The sequence below is a fragment of the Parasteatoda tepidariorum genome, chromosome 11 (genome assembly GCF_982258835.1).
Source record: "Parasteatoda tepidariorum strain Cologne lab strain chromosome 11, Ptep-v5.0, whole genome shotgun sequence".
NCBI lineage: Eukaryota > Metazoa > Arthropoda > Arachnida > Araneae > Theridiidae > Parasteatoda > Parasteatoda tepidariorum.
Genome location: NC_141765.1, coordinates 650,807 through 664,368, shown reverse-complemented (window position 1 = coordinate 664,368; position 13,562 = coordinate 650,807). Strand labels below are relative to the sequence as shown.

The window sequence follows — 13,562 nt, the reverse complement described above, 5'->3', positions numbered from 1 at the left end:
ATAATAGCTTGCCCAGATGGGATCCTACAGGGTTGCTCCTTCCCCCGGTTCGCTGTAGGCCTAGTGTAATAACTGTGTTTGGTAGTGTATTGTAAATTATTAAAACTGATAGAGGGGCTATCTGTTTGTCTTGTTAAATTTGCTTGAGAAGATACCGTCCGAGAGAAAGAAGTTTATAATCGGGTTATGATATCTAGCGTCTGGTATTAACTCTTTATCCAGGATCATGTTAAAATCTGCTGTGCTTGAATTTAAGGCGTCTCCATAGAAGCTGCTTAGGAGAAATCAATCAGTTATTTTTAAAGGGGTTGTGGGAAAAAAGGGGATACAGTATGGGACCCCTAACCTGGCATCCCGAAATTCGGCACTTAATCTGATCTAATTTTATTTAATTTTTTTTAAAGAAATTTCTATTGATAAGACAACAAAAAAATCAGCTTTATAGCGTTTTATTTGGAATTTTATTCTGTTGAAGTAAAGTAACATTATCTTTTAAAAATAAAAACAGCTTGAAAAAATAATAAATCTGTGTCAATGGAAACATCTGTTTCTAAAGCAGTTTAAGATAAAGTGAAAAGTAAAAACACCTGCATTTCCAATGAACAAAATAAAGATGCAAGTTGGAAAAAAATGATCAATCAATCTTGACAGTTGTGCTTGTGCCTTACTGGTTTGTCCCCACATTTCCCCCTTCTGTTTGATCATAAATTGGCTACACCCAGTTGACATTGAAACTACCATGTGGACTACAAAATGAATTTTATCCCTTTTCGGTTTTTAATTCGATTCATGAATTTTTTATTTTGCCGCTTTTTTATTAGTTATTAACTGTTAAATTATTATTATTTTTTTTTCTTGTTATTAGTTGTTTGCTTGTTTTTTGTTGTTATTCATTGTTAGTTTCTTAGCATTATTTGTTACTTTTCTTTTGTAGTTTCCTAGTTAGCTTTTTTCTTCTTGTGAGGTGAGCGTCTTTTGTTAAAACAAAATGTTTCTTAAAGAAAAAACGAGATTTATGATCTCGCTCCGAAGAAGAAACGATTATTTCTTATTCCGAGGATTCGGATCATTTCTTGAATTATTTCTCCTTTAAATTATTTCTTTGCAATTATAATATTATATAGATTATTATCTTAATTAATAAAATTTCTTAAGATAGGCCAGTTTTAAATTCACCCCATCATAATCTACGATCGAAACTTGACTAAATTTATTGGTTTTTCTGAAATTAGCAGTGTAATTTAATTATAGTTATATTTGGGTGCCATATTGGAATTTCCGAAAGAGATCCGAAGTTCAGCATTTTGTCAGTCCCGTGAGTGCCGGATTTGGGGTTCTATAACTTCTTTTTCTGTTCACTCCAATTACAATTGCCAAGGCGCTAAGTAGATTTCTAGCTTGCGATTTTTTTTAAGCTGGGGGTGGATACAAGATGCATACCTTTTAAATTTTCCCCTTATGCGATGGTTTTTTTAAATTATTATTTCGTTTATTTATTTTCTTGCAGGCTGCTGCCGAAAGTTTGCTAAGAATTGGCAATTATTCTGCAGCAAATTGCAATACGGGCGAATATTTCTCGACTGCGTTATAAATTTTTGTTAATAGTCTTTTTTTCAGAAAATTAGTTCATCTTAAATAACTTTCCTTGAAAAATTTTTTTGCTACTAAAAATTATTTCGTCAGAAGCCCGCATGTAGGAATATATTTTTTTTATAGCGCCATGGCGCTTTTGCCGAAAAATATGGTACTTTAAAATGATGCAAAAAATTTTATATCTAATATTTCAAAGTTTTTTGACCATTATTAAATGAAGTAATAAAAATTATCAAATATTTACTAAAAATTGTTTTTTGCATTGAATTATCTCTGGATAAGCGAATTTTATAATTGCATGCAAAAATTTTTTAATTTGCTTACAAATTTTACAAGATATGGCGAAATACACGAAAAGTAAAATTAACATTAAGGGGTTCAAACTTTGGAAAGCTCTTCTGGCTAAACAATTGGGACCATATTTGTAACTTAAGATATCGTCTGCATTAATTAATTGGTAAGTTTGAGGACATGCCCTTGAGCCATTAAAATCAAGTCCTAGAACGTGAAAATCCGATCATTAGATCAAAAGTTATTCAGAGTAGTACGTTTTGGTTTTGACACTGTATATATGCAAATCTACAGTTAGGTGGAAAAAACTGACTAACAGGTGTTTTCATACATTTATGGACCTTACTTTTTGACAAGGAATACATGCTCTACACCAATTTACTATATCTTTATTTTGACTAGGCCAAAAATACCTGCAAACAAGTAAGATTTACTAGCTCTTATTACTGGATGTGACATTTTATACATGTTATCAAATATCTTTTTTCTATGTTCATTAGGTAGATAGAACTAATTTTAACCTTCACTTGTGCTACAATACAAAGATACATTAGAATCAGGCATTTTTACTTTAGATAAAGTTTTAGAAAACTTAGTGATGCCTTTCAAAATATCATTTGATTTAGGATCAGAATTTTGACTTACTCTCCCATAACTTTAAGTCAGCCAGTGATGAAAAACGAATTTCATTAATTCGAGACAAGCTATTGGCAACCACCTTTTTTTTATCAGACAAATAACAAATATCTGCAGTAAATGGTGAAATAAAATCTAATTGGAAAATAAAATCTAATTAACTCCGTGAGCACTTAGATTATTCTGCCTAACTACAAAAGTCATGAGTGTATAGTTAGCAAATAATAAAAATGAACAAGTTTCTAACATTTGACGAAAATATTGTATTGCCCAATATGGCATCAGAAGCTCATAATCATAAGTCGGATATTTAGATTGTGTGGGAGTATTGTGTGTAAGAAGTTTTCTTTGAGGAAAAAAGCCTAAAGGTTTTGGTTCATCTGGAGTTACTTCATTAAAAACTTCTCCATAGCAAAATCGTTACAGTCTGAAACTAAATCTTATTTCCCATCAGCTGATAGATGACATCATAAAGTTGCATTAGCAAAACAATTTTTGACTTCATAAAAACTATTATCATATTTAGTATTCCACTCAATTTCAGTTTTATACTTCTTATTAAAGCTTTCCCAAAAGGCGTAGAAAGTTTTCAGCCCTGTAAGATATCATACATACTCAGTTCAATATGAAATTAAATTTTTAAAGAGAATTTAACAATGAGTCAGTAAAGAAAGATTGAGAGTTATAAATTTAATAATTTATTTATCCTTCTAATGATATTGCATGCAAAAAGCATATTTTGATCAATTTTCTCTGCATATTGAACCAGTTTTTGTGTCATTAAGTAAGAAAAGTACACGGGGAAACTCTGTTAAATTTGTCACTTAGCATAATAGTAAAAGGAATACAATTGACATAATTCTACACATACATAACAAGAAGTCATGTTTCTCAAAGCTAAGCTCGGAATTTCTTTTACAGTCAAAAATTAAAATAAGTACAACCAACCATCATTAAAATTAAAAATAAGATTGGAAATATAAATTGAGGGAAATTAATTTTCTATCTGCTTAGATAGGATTTTAAATTGTAGAAGTTTTTTTAATAGTTTAAAAGTATTATAAGACGTTGGCATTCTTCTTATATGAATTATTTTTAAAAATCTGCGTAAAACACATTTCAGGTATAGAAAATAAAGTATCTTTACTTAAAATAGTTCATGCTTACCTAAGTGGTTTGAACTGTGCTTTAACTTCGTTAGAAGAATTATAGTAAGCTTAGAAAGAGTTAGCTGAGCCCATAAGGTTAACTTCTTAGATTGTTTTGTCTCTTGAATAACTAATAATGAAGCTTCATCAGGTATCGACTGCTTAGAATGACTGTTACTTTTAGGAACAACACAAACATTTAATAATTCACGTTGATACAAATTAGAAGGAAGTAAATGAAAATTAGAACTCCATGAATTAATTTTTTTAACGAAGTTTAATGTAGATGTAACCACTTGGAAAATCTGTACCAAATGTTCAGACTGAAAAAAAAAAGATATCAAATGAAAATTTATGTAATTCTGGAAGAAAAAAAGTTTTAGAAATTTTATTAATCACAGAATGCAGTATCTACAATCAGCATTATAGAATACATATACACTAAAGCACTATTTATATATATGTTGTCTCATTACAGTTCTAATTCATTTTTAATCTATGAATTAGAACTGTAACGTTAAAATTGTTCATTTATGTGAAGGAAAAAAATTGTTTAGACGCCACTTTTTTACATTGTTTATTTATTTATTTGAAGCATGTAAATATTTGGCCAGAATTCAAGAAGTTATAAGCAAGTCTCTGAAAATGCATTTTCCCCTCAATTTCTGCAGAGAGATTTTCTTAAAAAGGGTAGGAGTAAAGAATATGCGTTGGTCATTTCAGGGTCACTAAACAGTTTCCTGAAAAGAAATGACAGATTTGGAGGATCAGTTCTGATAAGAAACTTTGCATTTTTTCTTTAAAAAGAACTTTGCTCTTGAATTCACATATCTCTCAGCACAGCGTTTAGAGATATTCTTTCAAATCAAAAAATATTTCGGAAGCCTTAAACAATTTTATTGAAAGATAAATGTAACATGTTTTCAATTTTAATTGCTGTCCTCTATTGTTTTCTTGATTAATAATATAAAGTGCTAAATTAAAAATGCAACCAAAATTATTAGTTTTACAATCTTATCAATTTGTTTGATTTTCAATGTTTTGTTTCATGTCAATTTACATTGGTCCTTTGTAAGACCTATAAATAGTACTTTACTAAATCAGTAATAAATGGCTTAATTAAGATAACACCACTATATAAAAAGCACTGATTAAATAAGAAATCTTTTTTTCATGTGTTTAGAGGTTTAATATGTGTATAATTAATATGTAGGTTAAATTTTTAAAAAATAATTATTTTGTTAGAAGATTTATGGCCTCAAAATAGAAGATTTGGAGCCTTATGTGAGTAAAAAAAAAATACCCCGTGATACATTCTTTTAAGTTGAATGTTTATTTCTACCGTTATTGGTTAGAAATTCATAAAACTATTTCGATATGATTAATAGTCTTAAGTACTAAAATTACTTTAATGTATATTAAATCAATTCACCTCATAAAAGCTGTTTATTAATAAATATATTCATAAAAATTAAATTTTTTTTTTGTCTTAGCTTTTTGTAATAGTTGAAAAAGTAATGTGAAAGTTTTTTGAAATTTAATAGTTAGATAGTTTCCGCTTTTAAATTAAACAATTTTATCTCTAAATGCAGTATTTTTAATATTTTTTTATATTTTCATTCATTTAAATGAAAAATTACAAAACTGATTTTTTATTGTTTCTTATATACTTATGAAAAAATTTTCAAATATATTTTAATATTATGGGAGCTATACTTTTACTCTTGCATTTCGTAAAATAAAACATTCCGCGAACAACAACATTCAAGAAAACCATGAAATCCACAGCAATAGCTGTCAAATAAAGAGAGGGACAACAAAATCATTCAAAATGGACACAATTTTAATTCAACAAAATAAAAAAGATGAAACTAATATACCAGATTGATTTAAGATTTTTTTACAAATTTAATGTATAAATAAAAACGCCACTCATCGATGGTGTCCCTCAGTTTTACATCACTCAAAAATTAACCTTATTATGCCATATTTCATTAAAGCATAAGTTCAAAAAGAGGGGAAAAATACACTTTTAGGAGCAAACAATCTTTTAAATGCTTGCAATTTTGAAATTGTTTTGATACTATAAATTTTACAAATTTGACTTTGTCACAGTAAATTAGTAAAGCAATTTTCTCCCTAGCTATTCATTTTAAATTTCTTCTTAGAATCTCAAGTTTTTTTTAGTTAAGCCGAAGCTGTGTTTTGCTCTTGCAAATCTGGGTAAAAGTCTTACAATAATGCGTGAATGAGAGCTCTGGTGGAAAAGAAAGGGAGTTGCTGCTAAGAGAAGAATAAAGGTCTAGCGAATTAAATTTTGTTAAAGTTCCGAAGTTTAAATTTTAGTTATGCAGAATTCCATGAAAATTTTAAATCCCACAAAAAAATCCCATTTCAGAAAAGGTGTATAATCAAACATTTCAAAACACAGTTTCACAAATTATAATATCATGATTAAATGAATTTCAAGTCAAAATAAAGATAAATTACTCTCATTTAAAGACTTAAAATAAAATTTAGAGCTTATTTGAAGTAGTAATTAAACAAAAATATGTAGTTCTGTAAATATGTAATAAAGATAATATTTACTAACATGAAAGGAAGACACATTGAGATGGAGTATTTTGCAATCCATATGAACACAAAATGCAAGTTGGTTTTGCTTATTTTTTTGAGATAAAGCAATAGTGGATAAGAAACTGACAGGCCAAAGAAAGACTGTTTCATCATTCATTTTTTTTTCTCTGTAAATTGAATAAATACTCCAATTGTTTATTTCTAATGTCCAAGGAAATAACTCTTCACCTAAAAAATGAAATTTATAGATTAAAGTATTAAATTTTTATTATGACTTTAATATAAATGTTTTAATACAGTATGATTTGTAAAATTAAATAAATTCTAATCTGTCTGATAATTTTATATGTTAGTATTGCGCTTGATGCTATCTCGATAACCAAAGATGAAGAATAAATGTACATATGACTGTTTATAAAATAAATTTTGCATTAATATTCTTAAAATTCATGTTAACTCTTCGCAATTTCTTTGAATTTCAAGCATTTATGAAAATATAAGAATTCTATTTGTGAAAAAATTTATTTCTTTTAAACTTACAAATTGGTGCACAGAGTGGCCACTCTCCAGACCAAAGAAAATTCCCTGAGTTTTCCAGACTTTCCAGAGTAAATTTCTAAAATTCCAGATACCACAACGCAACATTAACGAGCCTTCACAAATTTATTAGCTATACAACAATATACAGTAAATAATATATATATATATATATATATACAGCTGTGTTGCATTTAAAATGTGTTGTATGAAATTCTTTTACAAATGTGGATACACATTTACAAGATCTGATGACACATTAAAATGAGGAAAAAAGTGTAAATGTTCTCTGATAAAACAGGTGTAAAAAGTTAGGCATTTCTAGCACCAAAAATTATATATCAATACACATATTTCTGCTAAAAATACAGATTATTGAAATAGCAGCCATAAAATTTACATATAAAAAAATAACTGCTGCATACTCAACCATAAAAATAAACTTAAAAATTAATAATAGTTTATAAAAATAAAAATCTACATTTCAAGGAATTTTAGAAACTTTATTTTGTATAAAATTAAAAGTTGTTATATAAATAGCTTATTACACAAATTGGTCAACTCCATCAAACTAAAAATTTAGAATTGAGATCAAAATTACTTGTGAAATAAATTATCAATAAATGAAAAGCCAAAAATATTTAGTCATATAATGTTGTTCATTTATATTATATAGGAAACTTATTTTAAATATAAATATAAAAAATATACCTATATATATATTAATATATTCTTTGACACTTAAGTTTGAGATGTTTTAAAAAGTGGAGTTAATCAAATTGTACAGTATAAATAGCTCAACAAGTGAATAATTGAAAGCTTTTAAAAATTAATTTCTTATAGCTCTTAATTGTTCATCAATTAAAAAAGTTTCTAAATAAAAATCAGCCGTTAATTTTTGTTTTTTAGCATGCAATTCTTTTTTTAATTTTTCATTTTGCCTCTTTTCTAACATAACTTTCTTTTTTTCTTCTGTTGCCTCCTTCCTTTTTTTCATATACTTCGATATAACATGTGTGAGACTGTTTTCCGTAGTTTATCATGGATTTCGTCACAGTTATATTGTCAACATCACCAGCATCCATAACACCATCATGAATTTGCTTTAGAGCAACTAAACTAACTTCATGTTGATTTTCTATTAAACAATCTGAATTAATAGAAAAGCCACTTTCTATAAAAGCACTTCCGTGTGACAATATGAGGAGAAACTTAACAAAGGAACGTAAATTTTTTGGTGCATTGCAAACTTCAAATAGAGAGAAGAAAACATTATCCAGTCATTTTTCCCTCTTCTCAAATTGCTCCATTTCTTTCGTAACTAGAGGATTCCGAATGGACGTTTTGTAACTATCTTTCACACTGTCAGCCTTGATACCTGATATCCAATTGCTAGATACCAACATTGAAAGGCAAGATGAAAGTCTTTTTTCAGCAATTGCTGTATTTAAAATTACACCAGGATCAAGACAAGATAGCCCCCTTGTTAACTGGAATTTAAACGGTGATCTTTCTAAAATCTTTTCACAGAATTTTTTATAAGCAATTGCACATTCTTTCCTAAATGAAAATTCTTCAGAAGGTGAAGAATCTTTTCTTTTCCTTATTTCATCCGTAACTGCAAAACTGAGAGCAACTTCGTTGATTGGAAGCAGATTATCTGCCAATGACAAATCTATTTTTCCTAATTTTGAAGAGTTCTCCACTAAAATATCGGGTTTTACAAATTTATCAAGAAGAGATCTTAAAATTGATGTTAAATTAGAGAAAAGTAAAGGAGCTAATGGAGCATCACTCTGAAATTCTGCGAGAAATGTTTCAATAAAAGCAGCTAATGACTGGAAAAATGCCAATTTTGCAGCAAAGAAACTGCCTTTGATACACCCCCGAGAGTACTCTGAAATTTTTTGAGCCAACATAGATTTTTTTCTCCTTCTTTGCTGCTTTTACAAATTCGAAAACATGGGGCAACATTTCTAATGCCCTCTCAGCAACTTCTACATTTTGAACCCATCGGATAGCACAAAATTTCTTTGGAAATTTTTCACATCCAGTGAAATATATGAAATCAGCTCTATGTGATGGTACATCTTTAAAAATGTAGTATAGCGCCCATAAAAAGTCCACTACATTCCACCTTGTAGACTTTATTGCATGTTTAAACCCACAATGGATTGTATGCAGTCCACAGCTACCTATATCTAACAGCACAGGATCTTGCAGCATTTCCTCAAGTTCTTTTTTAAGATCATTAAGAAATTTATGGTTGACATTAGGTCCATCCATAAATATTTGAATTATTTTATTTTTATTGATGGAAAATTGGGTAAGGGCTTCTTTGAAATTATCCAACAAATCCATTGCTGTTGAATGACCAAGAAATATTGATGTCAAATATCGTGTCTGGACTTTATTTGTATCTTTATTCCAAAGTCGAACACTTACGTCCATTTGTTGTTTCTGAGCGATTTTATTTAGACTTTCATCAAAGCCCATAACTAAATAATCATAGCTAGCTATGGTTTTTTGTAATTGCTCCCTATAATCAGGCATGAAAGTGGACAAATATAAAAAAAGCTGAACTTTTACAACGCAGGTCACTGGGAGGAGGGGAGGGAGTGCTCTATATGATACTGAGATTTATAAAAGCAAATTTTAACTATGCTGGGAGATTTTTATTCAATATTTAAAGTGGCAGAAGCATTTAGACAGTTAACTTTAAATTTTTCTTAAATATAATTTTAAAATTTTGACCACTAATATATTAAAAAAAATTAAGCAATTATAGGAAGGCACGACTATTAAATTACTTACTAATTAAAAATATATCACATCTTTACAGTAACTAATTCAAGAGAAAACTTACTTCTACTTCTTTCAAGAATCTTGATATTGGATTTCAAAATCGCATGAATATGAATTGCGATTTTGGATTTCAAAATCGCGTGAATATGAATCGCGATTTTGGATTTCAAAATCGCGTGAATATGAATCGCGATTTTGGATTTCAAAATCGCGTGATAATGAATCACGATTTTGGATTTTAAAATCGCGTGAATATGAATCGTGCTGTTGGATTTTAAAATTGCGTGAATATGAATCGCGATTTTGGATTTTAAAATCGCGTGAATATGAATCACGATTTTGGATTTTAAAATCGCGTAATTATGAATCGTGCGGATGGATTTTAAAATCACGTGAATAGGAATCGCTATTTTGGATTTTAAAATCCCGTGAATATGAATCGAGCTGTTGGATACACGAAAATACAAATTGCGATATTGAATTTTTAAGCCGCGTAAATAAGAATCACGATGCATAATTTTAAGATCACGTATACGAATCGCAGTAAGTAATTTTTAAATAGCGTACAAATACGAAAAACGATATCTGATATTACAACTGCGTGATAACGAATCGCAAAATTGGATTTAAAAATGCGTGAATGCGAATCGCGACATTGGATTTTAAACTCACAAGAATACAAATCGCAATATTGGGTTTTAAAAACGCTTAAATACAAATCGCGATATTGATTTTTAAATTGAGTGAATAGGAATTGCTAGTACGATTTTTAAATCGCGTAATTAAAATTGTAACACGTAAGTTTTAAATCAGTTAAATACGAAAATCGACGATTGATATTAAAATCGGCTGATTAAAAATCGCGATTTTAGCAGATTCCAGTGCAGTTCTCAATATTTAAAATTCCGAAAATCAGTCAAACAAAAAAATCAAATATCGGCGGTAGAAACGAAACGCTTAGACTCCTTTCCACTCTATAGCGGAAGTCGCAGTAATCCGACTATCGTTCGGGCGGCTTGGGTTTCTCGAATAGGACTTCCCAAAAATTTTAGTTTCTGGAACATGGTCGGAAATTTTCAAAATTGGGAGAAAAAAAGCGATTTCCGCTTTTTCGCGGGGACACGAAGCGTTCATAGAAGGATAATCACGTGATGCTTGATCGCAATGAAGCAGATGCGTTTCGCTCCGAAAAACTAAACATAACGGAATGGGAAGAAAAGAGCGGCGACGCGCGACAAAATTATTTTCCAGAATCGACGTGAAATTCCCTAAGAATTCCCGGTTTTCCAGTGGTATTTCAAAATTCTTTGAGAATTCCCGGTTTCCAGAGTGAGTGGGCACCCTCGTGTACCTCATAAACAAAACAAATAAAATTTAAAAAAAACACTGTGTTTCTGTTTGAATACCATTTATGAATTGAAAGTAGAAATTTTAACTGTTTCATATATATGGCATTGCCCTTTTTGGTAACTTTGTCATGGCTGTCCATTTATTAATCTCATACTGTATTTAAGTGAAATATGGGATTAAACATTTAAAGTGAATGGGGAGATCATGCACAGTATCACTATGATATAGCTTTACATTGCTCCAACCATAAAATGATGGATAAGAAAAAAGAACAATGCCACCGATCATATCTCAATATTTGCATTAAAAGCTGATACTTGAGCTCAATAAAATATTTATTTATTTTTGTACTTATGAAAGAAAATGATATTTGCATGTAAGCATATTTGAGTGCATTTTACAAGTTCTTATGGCATTACTGATGAAAAACACACTCAAAGTAACAAGTATGCTTGGAGCCATGACTTTGACTAAACAATTTCAATGGAACCGGTTTAGAGTTCATGTTAAAAATACCTATTACTGATTAAAATAATAGACCAGTCATTACCATACAAATTTTCATGGAGAAGATTATTTGTATTACACAAGATGAGCCAATCTTTTCTATTTTTATATTAAATCATCAAATTTAAAAAAAGCAAGTGGAATATTTATGTTTTTTTCTAGACTGTAAAAAAATATTGCTTGAAAAATGCACTATAATAACAACATTCCAAAATTTTTTTGAAAATGGCGAAGAAATAAAATCACAAATCAGTTTTAATAAAATCATGAAAACTTTATGGAAAAAATTATTATTATAAGCTTTGTTGTTTGATTAATATATAAATAATCTTAGTATACTTTTATGGTATTTTAGTATAACTTTTAGAATATTTAAGTCTGAAGGAAGTTAAATTATTTAGTAAACTTTCCCAAAATAGTGTTACCATTATTTATTATATATTTAAGTTAATATTGAAAATGTATAAATGTATAGAAAAAAATTCACAAAATAAAACCACTCCATCACTTAAAACGAAACAAACAAAAAAATTTAACTTTGGGGAAAAATAATATTCTTTTTAAATATATGCACCAACTTTCAATTTAATTTTTTAAAGTAGATGAAAGAGATAACATGTTTTATAAATTCATAGGAAAACAGAAATTATAATGAAAGAAATAAAAGAAAAAAAGAATTGAACATAAAAAAAAATTGAAGGTTGAAGTTTAGCAACTGAATTAAGTGCAACATATAAAGATAATATATTTTCAATATCCTAAAAAAGAGAGTCCAAAGAAAATATTTAAAACAATTAATAAAAAACAAAAATGTACACCAATTACTAATAACTAATTAAAAATAAACTAAGTTCGATAAAATAAAAACACTAATTATAAATAAACACTAATTACATTTCTTATCAGTCTGAAATCCAGAAATTGCAGAATTTGTAAGTGAGAAATTCACGTTCTGTAAAAAATTGCTAATAAAATTATTATTTTTCATTTTAATTTGAGGGAAACTAAATATGCAAGCTCCATCTAAGTTGCCTTCAAGTAAAGATCGCTGCCATGTTAACAAGGTTGAAAGATCCTCCTCTGGCACAATTGACCAATTTGATTGAGGTAAAAGAACACAAAGGCATCCAATATCAACCTAAAAAATTATAATAGAAGTGTTCTAAATGCAATATTTTATTTCTGCTATTCTGTACTTGCTAAATTATATTTTATAGTAAAACCACTTTGTAATGGGAAATTAAAAATGTAAGAAAACTAAAATTCTTCATTTTTCTTAAAACACACAATATAAGAAAATCATATGTATGATTTCATATAAGAAATAAGGTAAATTAACGAAAATATTATCATTGTAATATGATAAAATTTTTAAAACTGATTGAAACAATAAATTATAAAAGTTTTTCGATCATTGACACAAAAAATAAGTGAATGTATAGGGAATAATTTTAACTTAAATAATTACGGAATATGAAAATTGTTATAAGAAAATAATAACTATAATAACAACTGAAGTCTAACAAGTCTATTTCTTAAACAATGGTTTAGTTATTTATTGTACAGTAGTGGTGGAGAATCAATTTATAGTAATGCTTGAGATGTTGTTTGCTTCATTGTTTTTTGGCATTTAGTCGGCAGCTTTGCCATTATGTGCAATATCGATTTTATGTGATGCCAGGAGATTTTAAGCGTTAACTCTTGACGTGTTTTGTTAAATTGTGGTTCAGCCAATATATGTCTATTCCAGAGTTAAGATTTTTTAAAAGCAATTTAAATACTCTATTAAAATATAAAATCAAACATTTTTAAAATTCACAATTTTCAAACTAATTTCTTTAGAATTTGGGTTCGTTTCATTTTATCTAAGCTGGCTGCTCTTATATGTTTGTTTGATGGCAGATAATCGGAGAACCACTGATTTTTCTAGCACACGAGAAAAAATAAAGAATTTTTCTCTTCCCTGCCTCCCTCCTGACCTAAAGATTTTAAAGGTTAAGAAAGAAATGTTTAAGTTTTCTTTCTATACAGGGGGGGGGGGGCATCCCCATCTTTTGTGGTGACAATCTGGGTAAAGCATAGTGGGATAATGGACAAATTTAGTACCAATGCATTTGA

At 28.7% G+C, this 13,562-nt stretch overlaps 1 protein-coding gene across 5 annotated transcripts in view; it reads right to left on the bottom strand.

The window, feature by feature from the left end:
* Nucleotides 1-13,562, bottom strand: part of Vps13B (vacuolar protein sorting 13B) — a 240,096-nt gene that overhangs the window by 157,347 nt on the left and 69,187 nt on the right. For all 5 annotated transcript variants that reach the window (XM_087154944.1, XM_087154946.1, XM_087154947.1 and 2 more), the window contains 3 exons: nt 12,339-12,582; nt 6,262-6,473; nt 3,688-3,991 (listed from right to left, as the gene is read on the bottom strand). In XM_087154944.1, the coding sequence (XP_087011070.1) occupies nt 3,688-3,991; nt 6,262-6,473; nt 12,339-12,582 (760 nt within the window). The remainder of the gene's footprint in view (nt 1-3,687; nt 3,992-6,261; nt 6,474-12,338; nt 12,583-13,562) is intronic.